The sequence below is a fragment of the Eublepharis macularius genome, chromosome 6 (genome assembly GCF_028583425.1).
Source record: "Eublepharis macularius isolate TG4126 chromosome 6, MPM_Emac_v1.0, whole genome shotgun sequence".
NCBI classification, from domain to species: domain Eukaryota; kingdom Metazoa; phylum Chordata; class Lepidosauria; order Squamata; family Eublepharidae; genus Eublepharis; species Eublepharis macularius.
In genome coordinates this window covers 81,249,806-81,269,359 of record NC_072795.1, presented here as the reverse complement: position 1 = coordinate 81,269,359, position 19,554 = coordinate 81,249,806, and the positions used below count along the sequence as shown (strand labels likewise).

The window sequence follows — 19,554 nt, the reverse complement described above, 5'->3', positions numbered from 1 at the left end:
GTTGTCATCGCTGCTTCATCCAATGAGCTTAATAACTCTATATTGTTGAATTCAATAGGAGTTTTCCACTGGCACAGTTCTAGATCTCTCTCCATCCTTTTAAGGTCACCAAGCTCCATGGTATGCCATAAGTCTGTGTTCTGCTCCAAGGATGGGAGAGGTCAATGAGGGGCAACCTTGTTAATAGCTTCAAGGAGCTTCACATTCCAAGTTCACACTGCAGCCTTAGCAGCCTGTTTGGATCCTAAAATCCCCCAGAGCATTTTGGAATCCAGTAGGAGCCATAAGCCTCCATGGGTATACCATTTTAATGTGGCCTGGTTCCACAGGAGCCACATTCACCCTTGTAGATAGTGGTCAGTCCATTAATCTCCAACTCCCAAAGCAGACCTTCCCTCAAAGGCTCAGTTCAAAAGATTATGTCCAAGGCATGACTTATTTCACATGTTGGGCCGGTCATGATTTCAGAGGACTAGGGCAGCCAAAGAAGCTATAAAATCTTAGGGTGTCTTCAGCATGAATCTTGAAGTTCCCCAGAACAATCAGGCTAAATGTCTCCAGCACCAGGCCTGAGAGCACCTCCCCCAACTCAAGACAGGATCCTCACTAGGAAATGAGGCAGGAAGTAGACAAGCAGAATGCCTAATCTATCCTTACACTACAAAGTAATGATCATAGAAATGATGCCAGTGATATTTTCCACTGGGAGTCTGTGAAAAAGTAAAAGTTCATGGAGCATGATAGCCACCCTTCTCCAATGCAGGTTTGACGACCTGGGTAACTAGGTGGGACAGACATACCATGTCATTTTCTTTCAACCAGGTTTCAGTTATATAAGCCCAGTCTTTTCTTCCAACATTCTAAACAGAAGTTCAGTTCTGTCCCTTACCAATCTGGGGTATTGCACAATATTGAGGAGGTGCAATGAACAGGGGCCTCTGAATCAGCCATCTCTTGGGATGCTACAGATTAGATAAGCAGCAGGAAGCATTGCCTAGTGGTGGCCACCTTTGAAATTCCCACCCCCATATCTTCCAGCTCCCATCTGCATTGAAATAGCACGTTCATCAACATGTCTGCCATAGGTACAAATTGCCATCAGAACTACTAAGAAATCCCCAACACATGGCATGATGCCTTCCACAAAGCCCTCCTGGCCTAACTTCTAGATCTATTCAGCCATATGAGGAAGCCTGTAATTTTAAGCCATTTTATTTGAGCCTATCCAATAGATAGGACTAGGCTGTACATCTTTTTTTCCAAGAAACGATTGATGTTTAAAGAACTGCATCTGGTGAAAGTTTCTTAGTTGGAAATGCCACAGAACATTTCAGACAATGAATTGTGATGGAGTATATTAGCAATAGACTGATTAAAATGTGAGAAAGAAAGAGAATCTGAATCACAATTGGTCATTATCTGACTTTTTATCATTTAGCAAAGGAAAGGAGAGGAAGCTTGACAACATTTATTCTACATAGGAGTGTTTGCGCACATGTATGAGATGTAACTGCAAAGACATTTTACAATTCAAAAGACAAGAAAAAATGTGTTATAGTGTTTGTGGCATGGGAGAAAACCACCATCCTTCTGTGTTTATGCTGTGTAGGAGTAGTCATCTGAACAGTAAATTATTATTCTTAACAGAAAGAAACTATTTCCCACCCCCACCCAAAAATTGAACAAGAAATGGCCTTTCCCCAACACTTCTGAATCCCCAACTCCTCACTAAATTATTTAAGGAGGGTATTGCTATTAAGAAGGAACTCATATATGGTCATTAAAAAGTTACCTATCCAAAGAAAAAAGTGAGATTGCTGGTTAACTCCATAGTTTAAACTCCTTGTAGACTGAATCAGAAACCTATATTGCTTATGAATGAAGAGCGATAGGCACCATGCTGCTATGCATTGATTCTTCAATAGACCATGTTGCTTAAACATTATCAGTTCACTTTATCTCCGGTGTTCAAGATCAATAAATCACATAACTTGGTAAAACGTATAAAATGACTTTTAACTATTGAATGTATATAAAGCCTGCCTTTTACTGCTCTCTCTTCCTAGGCACTTTTTAAAAATATTACTATAACTATCATAGTCAAGAAGTCATAGCTGCAAGATAATAGACTTTACAACTTTTATCCCACACATGCTGTCTAATTGAGCAAGCCAATATGATCTCATGGACAGATAGCTGGATTTGGATCTCTGTCCAGTTTCCATCTTTTTGCCATGGTCTCATTATATGCGGGACATTGGGCAAGTATTTCTTTTATATGTCTGCATGCATGCGTATGTGTGAATATATATATATATATATAAACAGGAGTTTGCCATAAACACAAGAAAGATTGTAAACATCACATTAAAAACAGCTCCTATATAAATTATTAGTAGTTAGGGTTTCCCACCCAGGAAATTTAGTTTTGATCAATCCTGCTAAAATAAAATTTAATAAGCAGGCCTAAGGAAAAAGAATCCCAGGTGTCTGATGGACAGAATATGTAACTAGTTCGAAATATTTGTTTTCCAGTGCAGCAAAGAGGTATTGTAATGCTAGATCTGTGGGATGCTCTTATAACTTAACTACCTACTAGCCTGCCATTTTATTTTTGAGTCACCAACTGTCTTTTGAGTCACCATCAGTAGTTCAGTTGTTATCGATAAGCCAGGGTTCAGGGGAGTTAGCCACTTGGTGATCCAATTTTATGTCATATTTTTCTTCAGTTTTTTTTAGTTGTGCCCCTTCCTTTAAAAATTTAAATGCCCTACATCACAAAACCTGTCAGGAAACATCACCCCCTACCTTGAAGTCCTTCCTTCTTGTGCCAGCTTACAGAGGCAAATGCATTCCCTTTGACTTCCTAACAAAGACACAGTATTATGTGCAAGTGCTCTTATCTGGGAATGACCCTCACAACACAACCCTAAGTAGAGTTGCATTCTTCTAAGCCCATTGAGATGTTTGCACTGAGATTGAATTGGGAGATTTTCTTTTGGTAAACAAACACACATAGGACCAGACTGCACGTCCTAAACCAGAAAGTTGTTAGTGCACTGAAGTTTTTGTAGACTGCTCCTTATGACTGACAAACTAATAAGATACAGTTAAAGGGGAGTCTTTATTCCAGTAACACTGTATGGTGACCATGCTTTTATATGTCTTTATGCCACCTTTCCACTCAAATAGAGTTCCCCAAGGTGGCAAACATAAAAACATGAATCCATTTGAACATTAAAACAGGATTTAAAATAATATATAAAACAATTAAAAAAACATTTATACACATAAACAGACAACACTAAAACCAGGGAGAAGGGCCAATAAGAGTTATTGGGAGTATGCCAAACGAAACAAAAGTCTTCACCTCCTGAGAAAAGAAAGGGAAGAAATTGCAGAGAATTGTAAAAAGCATTTGGACAAGAAGGCCTCAATATTAATTATGATAAATCTAAAGTCATGGTCTTTTATAGGTCACAACCTTCAAAATATATATGGAGAATTGGGGAGCAAATGTTAGAACAAGTTAATCAGTTTTGCTATATGGGGGTTCATTTTCAGTCAAATCTGCAATGAAAGACCCATCTTAGGAACGCCCAGAAAAGGGCCTTGATAACCTGTAGCACTAATACTTGGGGTTTTTTATACTAAGGGTTCCTGCTGCTGTAACAGTATTTAATTCCAAGGTAGGAACTCAATTGCTATATGGTGCTCTGGTCCAGATAGAAGCTTGTTAAGAAACATCGGAATATCGATCCGAGAGCTGTCGATACCGAGCAACAGTGTTTAACGTATAAGGAGATAACCCGAATAGAATCTTCTAAACTTAAAATGAAGACACAGGACGAGTTATCACCAAACTATGATTGGTTTCAGTACAGACAGATCAGAGATCTCTACAATTCGGACTGTGCAAAGGGAGGCATAAGAACAGAGAATTTGGAACTAGAGCAGATACTTTTAAAAGAGGACAAGAAGGAAATTTCCAAGGTATACCAAGTACTGTTGAAATGGTATACTGAGGATGAAATAGTTAAAGTACAAATGGTGAAGTGGGCCATAAATTTCAACAAAGAAATAACAATGGAGGCATGGGAATACTTGTGGAAGAATACAATGAAGACTACGACGTGTACTAATATTAAAGAGAACATTTACAAAATGATTTATCGTTGGTACATGACACCAAAAAGATTGCGCTAGGGAATCTGAACACTTCTAACAAATGCTGGAAATGTAAAAAACATGAGGGTTCCCTGTACCATATGTGGTGGACATGCGAGGTAGCTAGGCGGTACTGGGGGGAAATAATAAGAGTAATAAGTGAGATTTTACAATTTCAAATTAATAAGAACCCAGAACTCCTGCTACTGAACTTGGGAATGGAGGACATTCCAGCTCAACACAGGACATTGCTATTTTACATGACAGCAGCGGCTAGACTTTTGTATGCGCAAAAATGGAAAGTACAAGAAGTGCCAACTATCGAAGACTGGATTTACAAATTGCTGTATATGGCGGAAATGGACAAAATGACAAGAAAATTGAGAAACCTTGACCCAGGACAGTTCAACACAGACTGGGAGAAGCTGAAACAATATTTGGTGAAGAAATGGGAGGTGGGAGGAGAACTGTGGCAGTTTGAGAACTATTGAAACATAATAAAATGCAGAGGAGGGTGACTTTACCGGGGGGTGGAGAGGCAAATGAGAATTTCTAAGCAGTTACTTTGTTAGATTATTATATATAGAATAATATATAGAATATTGATAGAAAATAAACTAAATTGAATAAGTATACCTGAAGATATATATGGGTCAAATGGATTGATAACTTTTTGATGATAGTTATATAGATGTATAATTAAAGTAGAATAAAAATAATAATATAATTAAATATAACTAAAGTAGAATGAAGATAAGATATGCAGAAAAAGTAACATATAGAGTATAAGTTAAATTGGTTGACTTATATGAATGTATGGTTTATATGGTTTAAGGTTTATAGAAATATTTGAAATTATGAAAAATGGGACAAATTGTTTGTCTAATATGGAAGAAGGGACTTAAAGGGACTTAAAGATAGGGTATAAAGTATCAAAAATAGTTAAAGAATTATTGCTTAGAATAAAGGGAAAGTATATGTTTGTTAGATAGATGAATTTAAAATGAGTAAGGGAAAAGGGACAAAGGGTTGGAAAACTGTTGGAAGTCTATAAAAAGGGGGGAAAGGGAGGGGGTTAGAAATTGGGAAATGGGGGAATTGATTGTAATGTGAAATTAAATGATTCTAATCCAATAAAAATTTTATTAAAAAAAAAAGAAACATCGGAATATCTGCTGATATAATTTTTGCACAAACTTACCAGAGTCCCTAGATCTATTGTTGGCATTGCCCTGAGATCAGAACTGGATGTTAATTCCCTTGAAGCCCGAGCCTGGGTGGCTCCTCTTAAAATGTGGTTGAAGATTGTATTTGCTTCTGAAAATAATGGTTGTCTTTTATTATTAAGAAAGCACTCTTAGAATCTCTACACAGAATGCCTCAGTGGATGTTGGTCAAGTTTATGGAGGCGCAATGTTAGCCAGGAAGTGTAGTTTAAAAAGACTGAGCTGGCAACGATGCTCCTCAGAGGGTTTGCTAATTTAATCTTTGCCTCCCTGAAGGCTCTGTCAATTTCATCTCTCCAGTCTAAAATTGTGTAGGAATGGAAATGGGCTGGAGCTGCCTTCCAGAGTCCAGCTTGGACCTGGAGAGGTTATAATGGGCTGAAGTTTCCCTTCTGGCATTTCTCAAACCCCCCCCCCCCCCAGTTCCAGTGTATAGCAAAGCCTTTGACCTGCCATCGGCTCTGTCTTTTAAAACTACCCTTCCTGGCTACTATTACATCTCCCAACGTGATCTTCACATGTCGGATATCTCGTGTAGAGAGACTTTTACTTAAGCTCTTGGAAGCAACTGTTAGAAACTAGGCTATCTATGATGGGAATTCAAACTGTGGATTTGGAGTTGATGGGGTTAGAAAGCTAGAATGCTAATTCTGGATCGTTTATATGAATTGGACTTTCTCTCTCATATCAGAGCATGCAGAGTTTGCTCTCCAATTTATTCGGAGCTATCTCACCCTAGAAGTTTCCCACTGTACATTAAGCAATTGACTATAGGAGAGCATTTTTGGTAGCTAGCTTGAATTCTATGCCATCTCAAGTAATGAATGGTCATTTTAGGAAGGTGTCCTATTCTGAGAAGCTGTTTATGTACCTCCAGGAAACTTTGAAACATTGTTTATTGGAAAGCCCCCCCCCCCTCTTTTTTTCCAAATATGAGATTTCTGGCTGAGATAGATCTGGACATTACTTTGGCCATTGTGAAATTCTTTCCATACATTATAGCAATTAGAGAATTATTTGAGTTTTTAAACTTTGTTTATGTGGATTCTAGTGTGGCACTACCCAAAACCTACAGGTTAAATTAGTTTAAATTAGTAGTATCATTTAAGTCTCTCTCTCTCTCTCTCTCTCTCTCTCTCTCTCTCTCTCTCTCTCTCTCTCTCAAGCATTCTTTCTGGTGGTGGAAAGAACTAGCAAGGAATTCAACCAACTATATGTAGGCTTGGTGTACAAAATTAGTACCAATGTATTTATTACACTAATGCTTGTTTTCAAGTACAAATTGTTGTGATATGGAGTACCTGTACTTGGTACTAGGATGTCCCACCTATTTGTAGAGATCTGAGTCCAATGAGTTCAGTTGTCTCTGAGGGATGCATCAGCAGAGAGATAGGAACCATAGACGGTTAGGTACTATTGTGTCCTATCTGTTGCTTTGGGTATGATCCTACAAGGTATTTCTATGTTGTTTAATGTATCAGTCTTAGAATTACATGCTCTGTTTCAGCATTTCTGCTGGTTTTAAATCTTTGCAAAATTGCATTTATAGACATTATTACATTGTATTGTCGAAGGCTTTCACGGCCGGAGAAACTGAGAGATCTCTGTCTTTTGGTGCTACACCTCTGAAGATGCCAGCCACAGCTGCTGGCGAAACGTCAGGAACTACAATGCCAAGACCACGGCAATACAGCCCGGAAAACCCACAACAACCATTATTACATTGTTTATTGAAATATCCTTGAAATTGCCTGTACTAACTCACACTGTGTAATCTATAAATAATGTAAATAAAATACAATAAAGCACAGTATTATCGCCTTACTTGAGAACAAAAACTTGTAAGTGCAGAATAGAAACTTAGGTCAGGCTTGCATGTGACTCTTCTTCAGATTGGGCGTTCAAACAATTTGCAAATGTAACCCCTATGAGCTAATAGGTTTAAAATCAGGTCGGAGTTGGGTTTAAACCCAGTAGGGCAGAGTTGGTATCCACCCTGAGCCCTTCATGGGGAGGGTGGAATAGAAATCCAAATAAAATAAAATAAAAAATAAATAGCTAGACCAGGCAGCTGAGGGAGAAGCTGGTTGCTAGGGAACTTAACAACAATTAATGTGCCCTTATCACCTTGAATAAGGCAATCAGAAATGTTGTGTGTGAACAATAGTGACTAAAAGTGATGTGTGTGTTTTGTGTTTGGTTAGTGCTATTACTGGGATTGTATTCTTGTAATTCCTCAAGAAGAGGGTAGAAGTCTGGGTTCCACTTGCTTCAGAATGGAAAGGATTGTGGCAAAGGACTCTGTCACTTGGTGGGATACAAGCTGAACTTGCTTACCTTGAATGGTTTTCAAAGACATTGCTGGCTGAAAGTTTCTGTTTTGGTAGTGCTTACGACTTTGGTTAAAGAAAAGACAATACCTGTATTGTTCTAATTGTTAAAAGGTTTGGTGAAAAAGAACATTTTCTTAACTTAAAATTGTGCAAAAGTTTCCTTCCTAAACTAGCCCCATAGAACCCATACAAAAGACGTTACACAAAAAAACCGTTTCCCAAGATACTGTAGTAACGCTCACACCTAACTGAGCGCTGCCTGTTTCTCCCCATCCGCTGCTGAGATTCTTCCTCCCTGCCCTCGCTTTCCGTTTTCCCTCTCTCACCCCGCTGGCTTTCTCCCTTTTGCAGCGCCTTAGGCCAGCATCAAGCGCCTTTCTAGCAGCCCGGCAAGGCAAGAATCGCGACCGCGCGGCTGCCTCCGGCAAATCTTTCGCACATGCTCACTGGACCCGTCCCAAAGAAGGCTGGGCATGTGCAGAAGGCAACACCGCGGCTGCTCGGGGAATCTGCCAGGCGCACGCCTCACACCTCCCCCTCCAGGTAAAGCGGCGCCGGCCTGACGCCATCAGGCAAAGGAGAAGTCCTGTTTCCGGGTGCTGCTGAGCCTAGGCGCGAGGCGCTGTCGGCCAAGGCATCATGAGCGGCTCTGAAGAGCAGAAGCAGCTGCAGCTTCTCAGCAGCCTGAAAGACCAAGGTAAGAAAGCCGCCGCCGCCGCCTGTCTGCAGCAAAGCCAGTCAGGCAGCACCCAGCGACGGAGAAAGGGGGTCCGCGTGCGTGGCTGGGAGCGGCTGCCTGGCTGCTGTCGCTGTCGCTGCCCTTAGTCTGAGGCCGTTCAGCAATACGCGGACAGACAAAAGCATCAAACCAACTTGGAACCGCAGTTTGCCTTCCTGATGCGAAACGAGCCCTTCGCTAGGAGCGGGGCTCTAGCTGCTGAAGCCGGAGGAGGGCCCAAACGGAGCGTCAGGATGCAGCCAGACGCCAGTGACACAGTGTCTGGGGGTGTGGAGGGCACGGAGCACGGTAGCGCAAGGTATTTTGCATCAGGCGTGGCCGGCTGTGGAACTAAGAAACAAGGGCCCTGAGGAAATGTTGATAACAACCAGAGGGCTTGATTTCCCAGACCTGGGCTTTCTCCAAGCGTTTCCCCTTATTTACCTAAGAGAGAAACTGAGAGACCTTTTTCTCCTGCCGTTGCTCCACCCCTACTACAGGGAAAGGTTTGTGGAATTTCCCTCTGACCGATTAGCTAGGAAATCAGACAGTTTTAATGATTTAATCAACTTCCACCAGCCCTCCTATCAGCTACAATTGTATCAATTGCTGCTCCAGAAAGGTCAGCAGCTGGCAGGAGAATAACAGAGCCCAGCCAATTTGTGGATTTCCGTGGCTGGGAGGATGAGAGGGGGTAGCATGTGCATGGATTTACCCAGTTTTTCCTCCCTCTGCCTGCCTACAAAGGAGGATTGTCTCCTCTGTGTGAAATAAATAATCCTTCAGAATGGCACCAAAGTAAAAGTTTCCAAGAAAATAACTTAAGGAAAACACCCGTTGAATTTAGATACTTCATCCAAAAGGGTAAAATAATCTGAAATAGGAATGTCCCAACTAGTTGAGGAGTTAATCGGTTCTCAAATATGAAGCTAACTATTTAAGTAAAGGGGTTTGGGAGGTTTTCAGCTGAGGTAGGCCTGTTCAAACAATCCTTTCTGCCTGTAGTAGCTGGGATCTGTACCAGCCCACCTTCACTTCAAAACATGTTGCTACCCACTCAGTTGGTAATTTGGTATTCCATGACCCTTTGGTTGCAGACAGATACTTAAAAAATACTCCATGTAAGAAACAGTGTCATCTTCCAGTCAGGAGGCACTTCAATATTAGTGACGCGAAGAAATTAAGGAGTTGGACTTCACTAGGGTGGGTGGGGGGGGGGGTTAATTACTCTTGTTTGTTCTAAAAATATTTTTGAAAAATTTTTATTGGGTTAGAGTCCATTATTTCCACATTTACATTCAATTTTCCCCAATTTTTTCATCTCTAACCCCCTCCCTTTCCCCCCCCTTTTTGTTGACTTCCAACAGCTTTCCAACCCTTTGTCCCCTTTCCCTTACTTTTATTAACTTCCTCTATCTAAAACAAATATATATTCTCCATTATTCTAAGCAGTACATCCTTAACTATTTTTAACATTATATGCCCAAACTGTAAGTCTTTGTTTCCATCTTAGATAAACAATTTATCCCAATTTTTCAATTTCAGATATTTCTATATATCATAAACCATATAGATCATACATTCGTTTATATCAAACAATTTGACTTATTCTCTATATATATTACTCATTCTATCTTTTTATAATAGTTCTGTATATCTCTCCTCACATAGTCAATCAATTTGACCCATCTATATCTTCAGACATTCAGTTTGGTACAAAACTTATCAGAAAAAAAGAAAATATTGTTAGTTAATCGCTCCTTATATTTAGTCCTTATAATTAATTATTTTCTCTATGTTCTGTTTGTTAACCTATATATATCTATATATATGTCAATCTATTAATCTGACTGCTTATTAATTCACATTTATCTCTTCTCCCCCCGGTAAAGTCTCCCCCCTCTACTTCAATACTTCAGTAGTTCTCAAACTGCCACAGTTTTCCTCCCACCTCCCATTTCTTCTCCAGGTATTGTTTCAGCTTCTCCCAGTCTGTGTTGAACTGCCCTGAGTCCAGATCTCTCAGTTTTCTTGTCATCTTGTCCATTTCAGCCATATACAGCAATTTGTAAGTCCAATCTTCAATAGTTGGCACTTCTTGTACTTTCCATTTTTGCGCATACAAAAGTCTAGCTGCTGCTGTCATATAAAATATCAACGTCCTGTGTTGGGCTGGAATTCCCTCCATTCCCAAGTTCAGTAGCAGGAGTTCTGGGTTCTTATTAATTTGAAATTGTAAAATTTCACTCATTTCTCTTATTATTTCCCCCCAGTACTGCCTGGCTACCTCACACGACCACCACATATGATAGAGGGAACCCTCATGCTTCTTACATTTCCAGCATTTATTAGAAGTATTCAAATTCCCTAGCGCAATCTTCTTTGGTGTCATGTACCAACGATAGATCATTTTGTAAATGTTCTCTTTGATATTAATACATGTCGTTGTCTTCATTGTAGTTTTCCACAAGTATTCCCATGTCTCCATTGTTATTTCTTTATTAAAGTTTATAGCCCATTTCACCATTTGTGTTTTAACTATCTCATCCTCGGTATACCACTTCAACAGTACTTGGTATACCTTGGATATTCTTTTCTTATCTTCTTTAAGAAGGGTCTGCTCTAGTTCCGAATTCTCTATTCGTATACCTCCCTTTACAGAGTCCGAATTATATAAGTCTCTGATCTGTCTATACTGGAACCAATCGTAGTTAGGTGATAGTTCCTCTTGTGTCTTTATTCTAAGTTTGGATGCTTCAGTTTTAGTTATTTCTTTATACGTTAAACATTGTTGTTCATTATCAACAGCTCTCGGGTCTATCACCTCATATGGAACCACCCACAAAGGGGTTCCTTCTTGTAGATAAATTCTGTACTTCTTCCAGATTATGTATAGACTTCTTCGAACAAAGTGATGCAGGAACATCGAGTTGACCTTTACTTTGTCATGCCATAAATATGCGTGCCATCCAAATATTTTTTTATATCCCTCTAGGGCTAATAGTTTCTTGTTCTTTAATGTCATCCATTCTTTCAACCAAACTAGGCAGATTGCATCATGATAAAGTCTCAGATTGGGCAGTTGCATTCCGCCTCTTTCCTTTGCATCTTGTAAAACTTTCACTTTCACTCGAGGCTTCTTGCCTGCCCAAACAAAATCTGATATTTTCCTCTGCCATTTTTCAAATTGTTTGGAGTCTCTGATGATTGGTATTGTCTGTAGCAAAAACATTACTCTTGGTAACACATTCATCTTAACTGCTGCAATCCTGCCCAACCATGACAAATTCAATCTATTCCATTTAATCAAGTCTCTCTCTATCTGAGTCCATAGTTTTTCATAATTGTTTTTGAATAGATCTATGTTCTTTGCAGTTAATTCGACTCCCAAATATTTCACTTTACTTGTTACTTCACAATCCGTTGTTTCCATTAACAATTGTTGTTTCTGCTTAGTCATATTTTTGCATAATATCTTTGACTTCTTTTTGTTAATGAAGAAACCTGCCAAGTCTCCAAACTCCTTGATCTTATCTATCACTCTTGGCATGTTCTCCAATGGGTCCTCTACAATTAACATTATGTCATCCGCAAATGCTCTGACCTTGTATGAATAGTCCTTTATTTTTATTCCACGAATTTCATCATCTTGACGTATTTGTATCATCAGAATCTCCAATACTAAAATGAACAACAATGGAGATAACGGGCAACCTTGTCTTGTTCCTTTACTTATCGTCAATTTCTTGGTCAATTCATCATTCACCACGATTGCTGCAGTCTGGTCTCTATAAATTTCCTTAATTGCTCTGATGAATCTTTCTCCCAATTGTAGCTTTTCCATAGTGGCAAACATAAAGTCCCAGTTTAAATTGTCAAACGCTTTTTCAGCGTCTACAAAGAAGAAACCAACCTCTTTGTCACAACGCTTGTCATAATATTCAATAGCATTGATCACTGTCCTTAAGTTGTCTCTTATTTGTCTGTCTGGCAAAAAGCCTGCTTGTTCCTCCTCTATGACTTCCGAGAGCCACCCCTTCAATCTCTCCGCCAATATCTTCGCAAAAATTTTATAGTCATTGTTGAGTAGCGATATAGGTCTATAATTTTTCACATTAGTCAGGTCTTGGCCCTCTTTTGGGATCAATGATATATTCGCTTCACTCCAAGTTTCTGGAATCCTTTGATCCCTTAAAACCCCATTCATCACCTCTTTTAGGAATGGTGCCAGTTCATTAGCCATTGTCTTATAGAATTTAGCCGTAAGTCCATCTGGCCCTGGCGCCTTTCCTAGATTTGCAGATTGTATTGCCTTACTTATTTCCTCGTCAGTTACTTCACTATTCAACTTATTTCTCCAAGCTTCCGAGATTTCTGGAAGTTTGGTTTTCTCCAAATATGACGCTATTGATTCTTTGTTTACTTCTTTTTTATTATACAGCTTAGCGTAAAATTTATAAAAGGCTCTACTAATGGTAGCCTGCTCCAAATACGTTTTGTTATCTTCGCAAATTTTATTTATTATCTTCTTTTCCCTTTTCTTCTTCAATTGCCATGCCAGGTACTTCCCAGGTTTATTAGCACCCTCAAACGCTTTTTGATTCAGTCTTTTGAGATTCCACTCCAATTCTTTATTGCTCATTGCTGTTAGCTGTTCTTGAAGTATTTTAATTTCCTGGTATACCTTCTTTTTCCCTGGTCTCTTTTTTAGCTGTATTTCTTTGGCTTTTATTTTCTCCTCAATCTCTTGTCTTTTCTCCTCTTTCTTCTTTCTTGCTCTACCATTTAAGTCCATTAGTATGCCCCTTACAACCGCCTTGTAAGCATCCCAAACTTTATTGGTTGGTACTTCTTTATTCACGTTGTATTGTATAAAAAACTTTGTTTCTCTTCTCAATATTTCCATATTCTCTCTTTCCTGTAACAAGTCCTCATTTATTCTCCATGCTTTCCTTTTTCTCTTTTTTCCAAATTTCCACATAATTGGGTTGTGATCTGAGCCTACCATAGGCATTATTTCTACCTCCTTAGTCCATAATGCTAAGTCTTTTGAGGCCCAGATCATATCAATTCTTGATAATGTAGAATGCCTTGCAGAATAAAAAGTAAACTGTCTGCTTTTAGGATATTCTCTCCTCCATACATCTTCAAGAGTCTCTTGTTGAATCAACTCAAAAAAAAGCTTTGGTAATAGTCCTCTTTTCTTTTGTGCCGTTGTAGTCTTTTGTCTAGTTCCAAGTCTGTCACTCCATTGAAGTCTCCAGCAAGAATTATCTGGTCATATGCAAGATCGTCTAAATGCTTCCTTAAATCCTCAAAGAAGCTTTCTTTTGCACCGTTAGGTGCATAAAGTCCGACTACCAACACTCTCTTTAAATTCCAAATACATTCCACTGCTACAAATCTAGCTTCCACATCTCTCATAACAAATTTTGGCTGTAGCTCCTCTTTTATGTACAACACCACTCCTCTTTTTTTCTTGTTGGAGGCCGCTACAAATTCTTTGCCCAGTTTTCCAGATTTTAAATATTTTACATCCTGCTTTCTGATATGGGTCTCTTGCAAACAAACAATGTCACATTTTTGTTTTAGTAGCCAGTGAAAAGTATTTTTCCTCTTATTCGGTGAGTTTAGTCCATTTACATTCCAAGATAATACTTTACACTCCATACTCATGATCTTGTTGGTAAGTCTTTTTCATTGTCCTTAATAAATCGCTCCATCTCTCGCTCAGATCTGATGCGTTTTTTGGCCCCTCCAAACTCAAAGGACACTCCTTCCGGTAACTCCCATCTGTACCTGATTTTCATGTCCTTCAAAATCTGAATTAGCACTTTATATTTTTTCCGGTCCAGTAACACTGATCTGGGCAGTTCCTTCATTATAATAATCGTCTTGCCATCAATCTCCAATGGATCTTGAAACTGTTTTGTCACAATCCTCTCTTTCATATTTCGTGTTGTAAACTGCACAATCACATCTCTTGGTAGTTTCCTCTGGGTTGCTATTCTCGAATTCACACGGTATGCCACATCTAGGATAGCCACAACTTCCTCCTCCTCCTTCCCCAGGTACTCAGCCAACACCTCAGTCATCTGTTCTTGCGCTGACTTTCCTTCCACTTCTGGCAAGCCACGAAAACGTAGCTGCTTCTCCATATGTTTAGTTTCTGCAACTGACATTCTCCCCTTCACCAATCTCATCTCTGTTTGTTGCGTGTCTGCTAAATTCTCCATCGCGTCTTCTACTGTTTTAACTCTCTGCTGCGTTCCTTGTAATTCACTTCGTATTGTTTCCATACCTTTTTTCACTTCTGACAGCTCCGATTTTACTGTCTGTGTAACCTCTTTAACCTCTTTTATCAGCTCCAATTTCGTGTCCTTAAGTTCTTTAATCATATCTAAAAGTTTTTTGTCCAGGTTTTTATCCAGGTTTTCTATTGCCGATTGCCACTCTTTTTTTGACATCGTGGGGCTTGCTTTAGCTCGCTCCCACGAATCCGCTCTCTTCCTTAACTCCGTGGCGTAAAATTTAACGTTTTTCTATTTTAAATATCCCGGTCTTCTTATAGAAATTAAATTTTAAAGAGTCCAAAATGTCGGGCGTCTTTTCTCTATGGTTTCTCTATGATTTTGTAATCCAAGATGGCCTACTTCCTCTTCCGCTGAAGCCGCAACCCTTCCCCTTTCAAAAATGGCGATTCCCTACTTCCTGCCCTCCAGCAAGGGCCGCTTCTCTCCAGCCACTCTATTGTTATTACGCACTTCCTGTCTCCCGTCTTCCCACAGCAGATCTCGCGATGGTGTCTTTTTCTCACAGCTCCAAAGCCACAGGTATTCAAAACAATAGTCCCATTTCTTTAATAACTTCTTTAAACTTAGTCTCTTTTTAAATTCAATTCCTGCCGAGTCTTCCCCTCCTTTTCACTAGTCTGTTGCAGTTTAAAAATCTACTTTTTTTCCTCTCTGTTTTTATCAATCTGTCCCGTCTCAGAAGATAATGATCTTTACCTTCTCTTCACTTTTCTCGGGTTGTAATCGCTGTTTCGATTTTAAGTTCTCCTCTCAGCTTCTTCCCCCAATCGAAGCTTGGGTATGTAGGTCTTATGCCAGCCGAATTGGCCCCAAAACTGCCGCAGAGATTATAGCCGACCCGTCGCAAGGTGGGACCTCAAGGATCGGGAGGGGACCCGTTGTGTAGAGCCCCCCCTCGTCCGAGATCTAGCTCACCCTAGGGTCTTGAGCGTTCTTTGCCTGCTCCCCGCCTGAGAGCAGTCGGCCGCGGGCTATTTTCACCCCGCCGGCCGGTTAAAACGGCAGTCCGGTCAGCTCCGCAAGTGGAGCTGCGTTAGACCTCCATGGATCCCAAACAGGAAGTCCCGTTTGTTCTAAAAATAAACATTTTCAGCTGCAAGTGTGAATTGTGCCTGCCATGCCTTATTTAAGGACAAAGTATGCTTCAGCTAACAGAAATGTAGGAAATACTAGCCTTGTAGTTAGAGGCAATCCACAACATACATTACAAAATATACAATATGTTTGTGGGGCAAATTGTGACATATGAAGTATTCCTAAGAAATAGGTTTACAGAATGCATATCATACCTTTGTATCCTAACTTAAAGTAAGTTTGTTTATTTATGAGATTTATATCCCACCTTTCTGCCCAATCAGGGCCACCAATGTGGCTAACTGAAAACAGAATAGTATAAAAACACATCATAAAACTAGTTTAAACCAAAACTAAAGTTTATAAATATGGGCATGGATGGTGTGTGTGGGGGGGGGGGGCGGGCGGTAGTTTCCTGCATGGTGCAGGGGGTTGGACTAGATGACCCTGGACATCCCTTCCAACCCTGTGATTCTATATAGAAAGCCAGAAATTAAAACATAGGCAGTAAGGAGGGGTCATTGGGGGAACACCAGATGAAACGAAAAAGTGTTTACCTACTGGTGGAAGACAATGGCAGAAGGAGTCAGACATATCTCCCTGAGGAGAGAGTTCTATAGTTTTGGTGCTGTGACTGAAAGGGAAACTACACGAGATGCCCAGGCACATGTCAGGTCCCGTAAGGTTCCCTGGGTAGTGTAGTGTTACAAAGAACAGCTGCTCAATGTGATTCTCCACCTGGATTCTCTCTTTCTTGCAAAACACTGCCCTGGGTTTCCTTCCTCTTGTTACATCTCCCCCACCCCGCCCCTGAGCTCCCAGAGGAAAACCCGAGCCGAGGCTTTTTGCAAGAAAGAGAATCCCTTCCCCTGGCAAAAATCACATTGAACAGCTGTTCTTTGTAAGACTACATTACCCAGAGAACCCAGGTGAAAATATGTGTCTGGACGTTTTAACAGAATTGTTAGAAGAACAAAGTAGGTATGATTTGCAGGAAAGATGGACACCCTTCTATGGATGGGTCAAATCAAAATATGGAATGAGAATATAAACATATGATAGGAGAATAGGATCAGAGAAAATAAATAAAGAAGGGGGAAGGAGGGAGGAGAGGCGAAGAAAGAGGAGGAGGGGAAAGGGACAGAGGAGGAGGAAGGAAAAAAGAAAGGGAAGGAAGAAAAAAAATAAAAAGAAAGGAAAGAGAAAATGCTTGTCAGAACTAAGCAGAGTAGTCTTACAGGAGAATTAGGTTCAGAATAATGAAAAGAAGTTACAAAGAGGAATGAATTGTAGAGATGGAAAATGAATATAATACATAAGTATGCAATTTTGTTTTATATTATCTCTCTTGATACCCCCCTACTATCCCGTGATGTTATGTTTATGTATATATATCTTTATTTAAAAATTAATAAAACATATGGTAAAAAGAAAAAAAAAGAAGCTGATAAAAGGCCCTATTGTCACAGCTGCCACTTGTTTATCCAGCAGTAGGGGTGGGATCCAGCAGCACCCCCCCCCCCAACTATGGATCTGTTCCTTCAGGGGGAGTGCAACCCCATGGGGGAAAAGGAGACATCTCAGTTCCCAGGTCAGTCCTTCCACTCACTGATAGCACTTCCATTTATCTCAGGCTCAATTCAAGGTCATGACTATCACATTCAAAGCCTTCATTGCCTTGGCCCCTTATATTTTTATGACCAGCTCTCTCTCTATGTTCTGCCATGGCAACTTGGCTCATCTGGATGGGGCCTTCTGTAGATACCACCCTGTAGTTGGGTAAAATCAACAGCTGTCCTCACATATGTTTTCTCTATGGCAGCCCCTACTTTATGGAATGGCCTGCCTGAGGAGGTCAGGAAAGCCCCCATTCTCTTGGCTTTCTGCAAACTACAAAACTCAATTATTTAGGATGGCTTTCTCCTAGATAACAGAACTGTGTTATAAGAAATAGCTCAGAGACATGCCCTGGTAGGGATGGAGACTAAACTCTATGCTATTGGGTACTGTCTGCGATGTAGATATGTAGTTTCTGTGCTGCTAAACATCCCATGGAAATTAGTCATGCTTTGTTTCAGATAGATTTCATCTCTGTGCTTGGCTTTATGCTTGTTTAAAATTTTTCTGCTACCATTCCCTATTGTATCTATATCCTTGAATGTCCTAACTGTTGTTCATCATTGTACTTTGCTCAGCTATTGGTTATATTATATTTTTACTTGCATTATTGTAATCCACCTTGGATCTCAGTGAGAAAAGCAGACCGCAAACAAACAAACAAACAAACAAACAAACAAACAAACAAACAAACAAACAAACAAACAAACAAACAAACAAACAAACAAACAAACAAACAAACAAACAAACAAACAAACAAACAAACAAAGGAATTATTTCTTTAATATTTTTGCCTCATGCTAGATGTGTCTCTCCCTTTGGTAACTTGGGGAGCTACTGTCAGGCAACATTTGAATGTGGCTCCCTCCTGATACACACATACACACACCCTAAGCTGGGATGACAGTTCCAAATATGCTTAAAGGAGATAAATGAAGAGGCAGCTGGTAGAGGGTGTAGTATCAGCAAACAGGTTCTAAAAAAGGAATCCAGAGATTTTCAGTAACGTTTTGGCTCCTCCCTCTTTATTCTGTGCCCAAAACATTAGCTACAGAATGCTTGGTGCAGCAGTAATTCTGTTTTGTAAATTATAGCAAACCACTGCTAACTATACTGTTTCAAAGTCAGTAGATTGCTAGGACTCATTCAGAGGAAAGAATTGTAATTTAAGTCAGCAAACACTTGCTAGATTGATACAACTACCGTTTCTAACTATAGAATGTGAAATTTTCCTGACAGTGTACCTGTACTAAAATTTCTAGCATTTTAGGACCAGGAATTTAGGACAAGTTCCTCATGTAATCCCTTTGATTGGCAGATTATGCTTATGTTGCAAGAATGTGCAATCTACATCAAACACATCGTGGCTGCTGAGAGACCAACACAGGCATATGCGGCCTGTGGTCAGATGCTGTGACAGACAGAGCCGAGGCCATCCACTTTTTCATATCTGTCAGTCCCTTGGTACCCTTGTGGTCTGGAGAGAAATCCAGCAACAGCCAATCAGGGCTTGTGGAACATTAGGGAGGAGAAGTTTAAATGCAGGCCTCTGAAGAAAGGAGGAGGGGGGCTGGATGGGTGAATGGAGTGTGCTAGGCTTGGACAGTGTCAGACTGAACTGCAGTTTTTAGTCTCTGCTGAGAGAAAGTGTTCATTCTGTCAAGTTCAGTGAATCTCTGTGGAGTTCTGAGAAATTCTGTCTAAGTCAGGAAAACTGTTTGTGAGCCTGTGTGTATCTGAGAGCTAAGTTACAAGAGACGAATTACACGAGGACACGCACGTGAAGGAAGTCGCAACGTTAGCCGGGAAGCTGAGCTTTTAAAGAGATTGGAAGGCTTTGTCAATTTCCCCTCTCTACAGAGCCAGGGGAGATTGCTCCTGAGAGGGTTTGTTAATTTCCTCTTTGCCTCCTAGAAGGGGAGGTGAAACTGACAGAGCCTTCCAGAGGCAAAGAGGAAATTAACAAACTCTGAGCAGGGATCTTTCCTGGCTCTGTAGAGACAGGAAATTGACAAAACTTTCTGATCTCTTTTAAAACTCAGCTTCCCAGCTAACATTGCGAGTCCCTTCATGTTCACATCCTCATGTAACTCGTCTCTTGTAGC

At 40.2% G+C, this 19,554-nt stretch overlaps 1 protein-coding gene across 1 annotated transcript in view; it reads left to right on the top strand.

Annotated features, from left to right (window-relative positions):
- The first annotated feature begins 8,313 nt into the window (after positions 1–8,313).
- SHTN1 (shootin 1) overlaps positions 8,314–19,554 on the top strand; it is a 147,383-nt gene continuing 136,142 nt past the window's right edge. Inside the window, exon 1 of the mRNA XM_054983737.1 lies at positions 8,314–8,423. Coding sequence (XP_054839712.1) covers positions 8,366–8,423 — 58 coding nt within the window. The 5' untranslated portion in view covers positions 8,314–8,365. The remainder of the gene's footprint in view (positions 8,424–19,554) is intronic.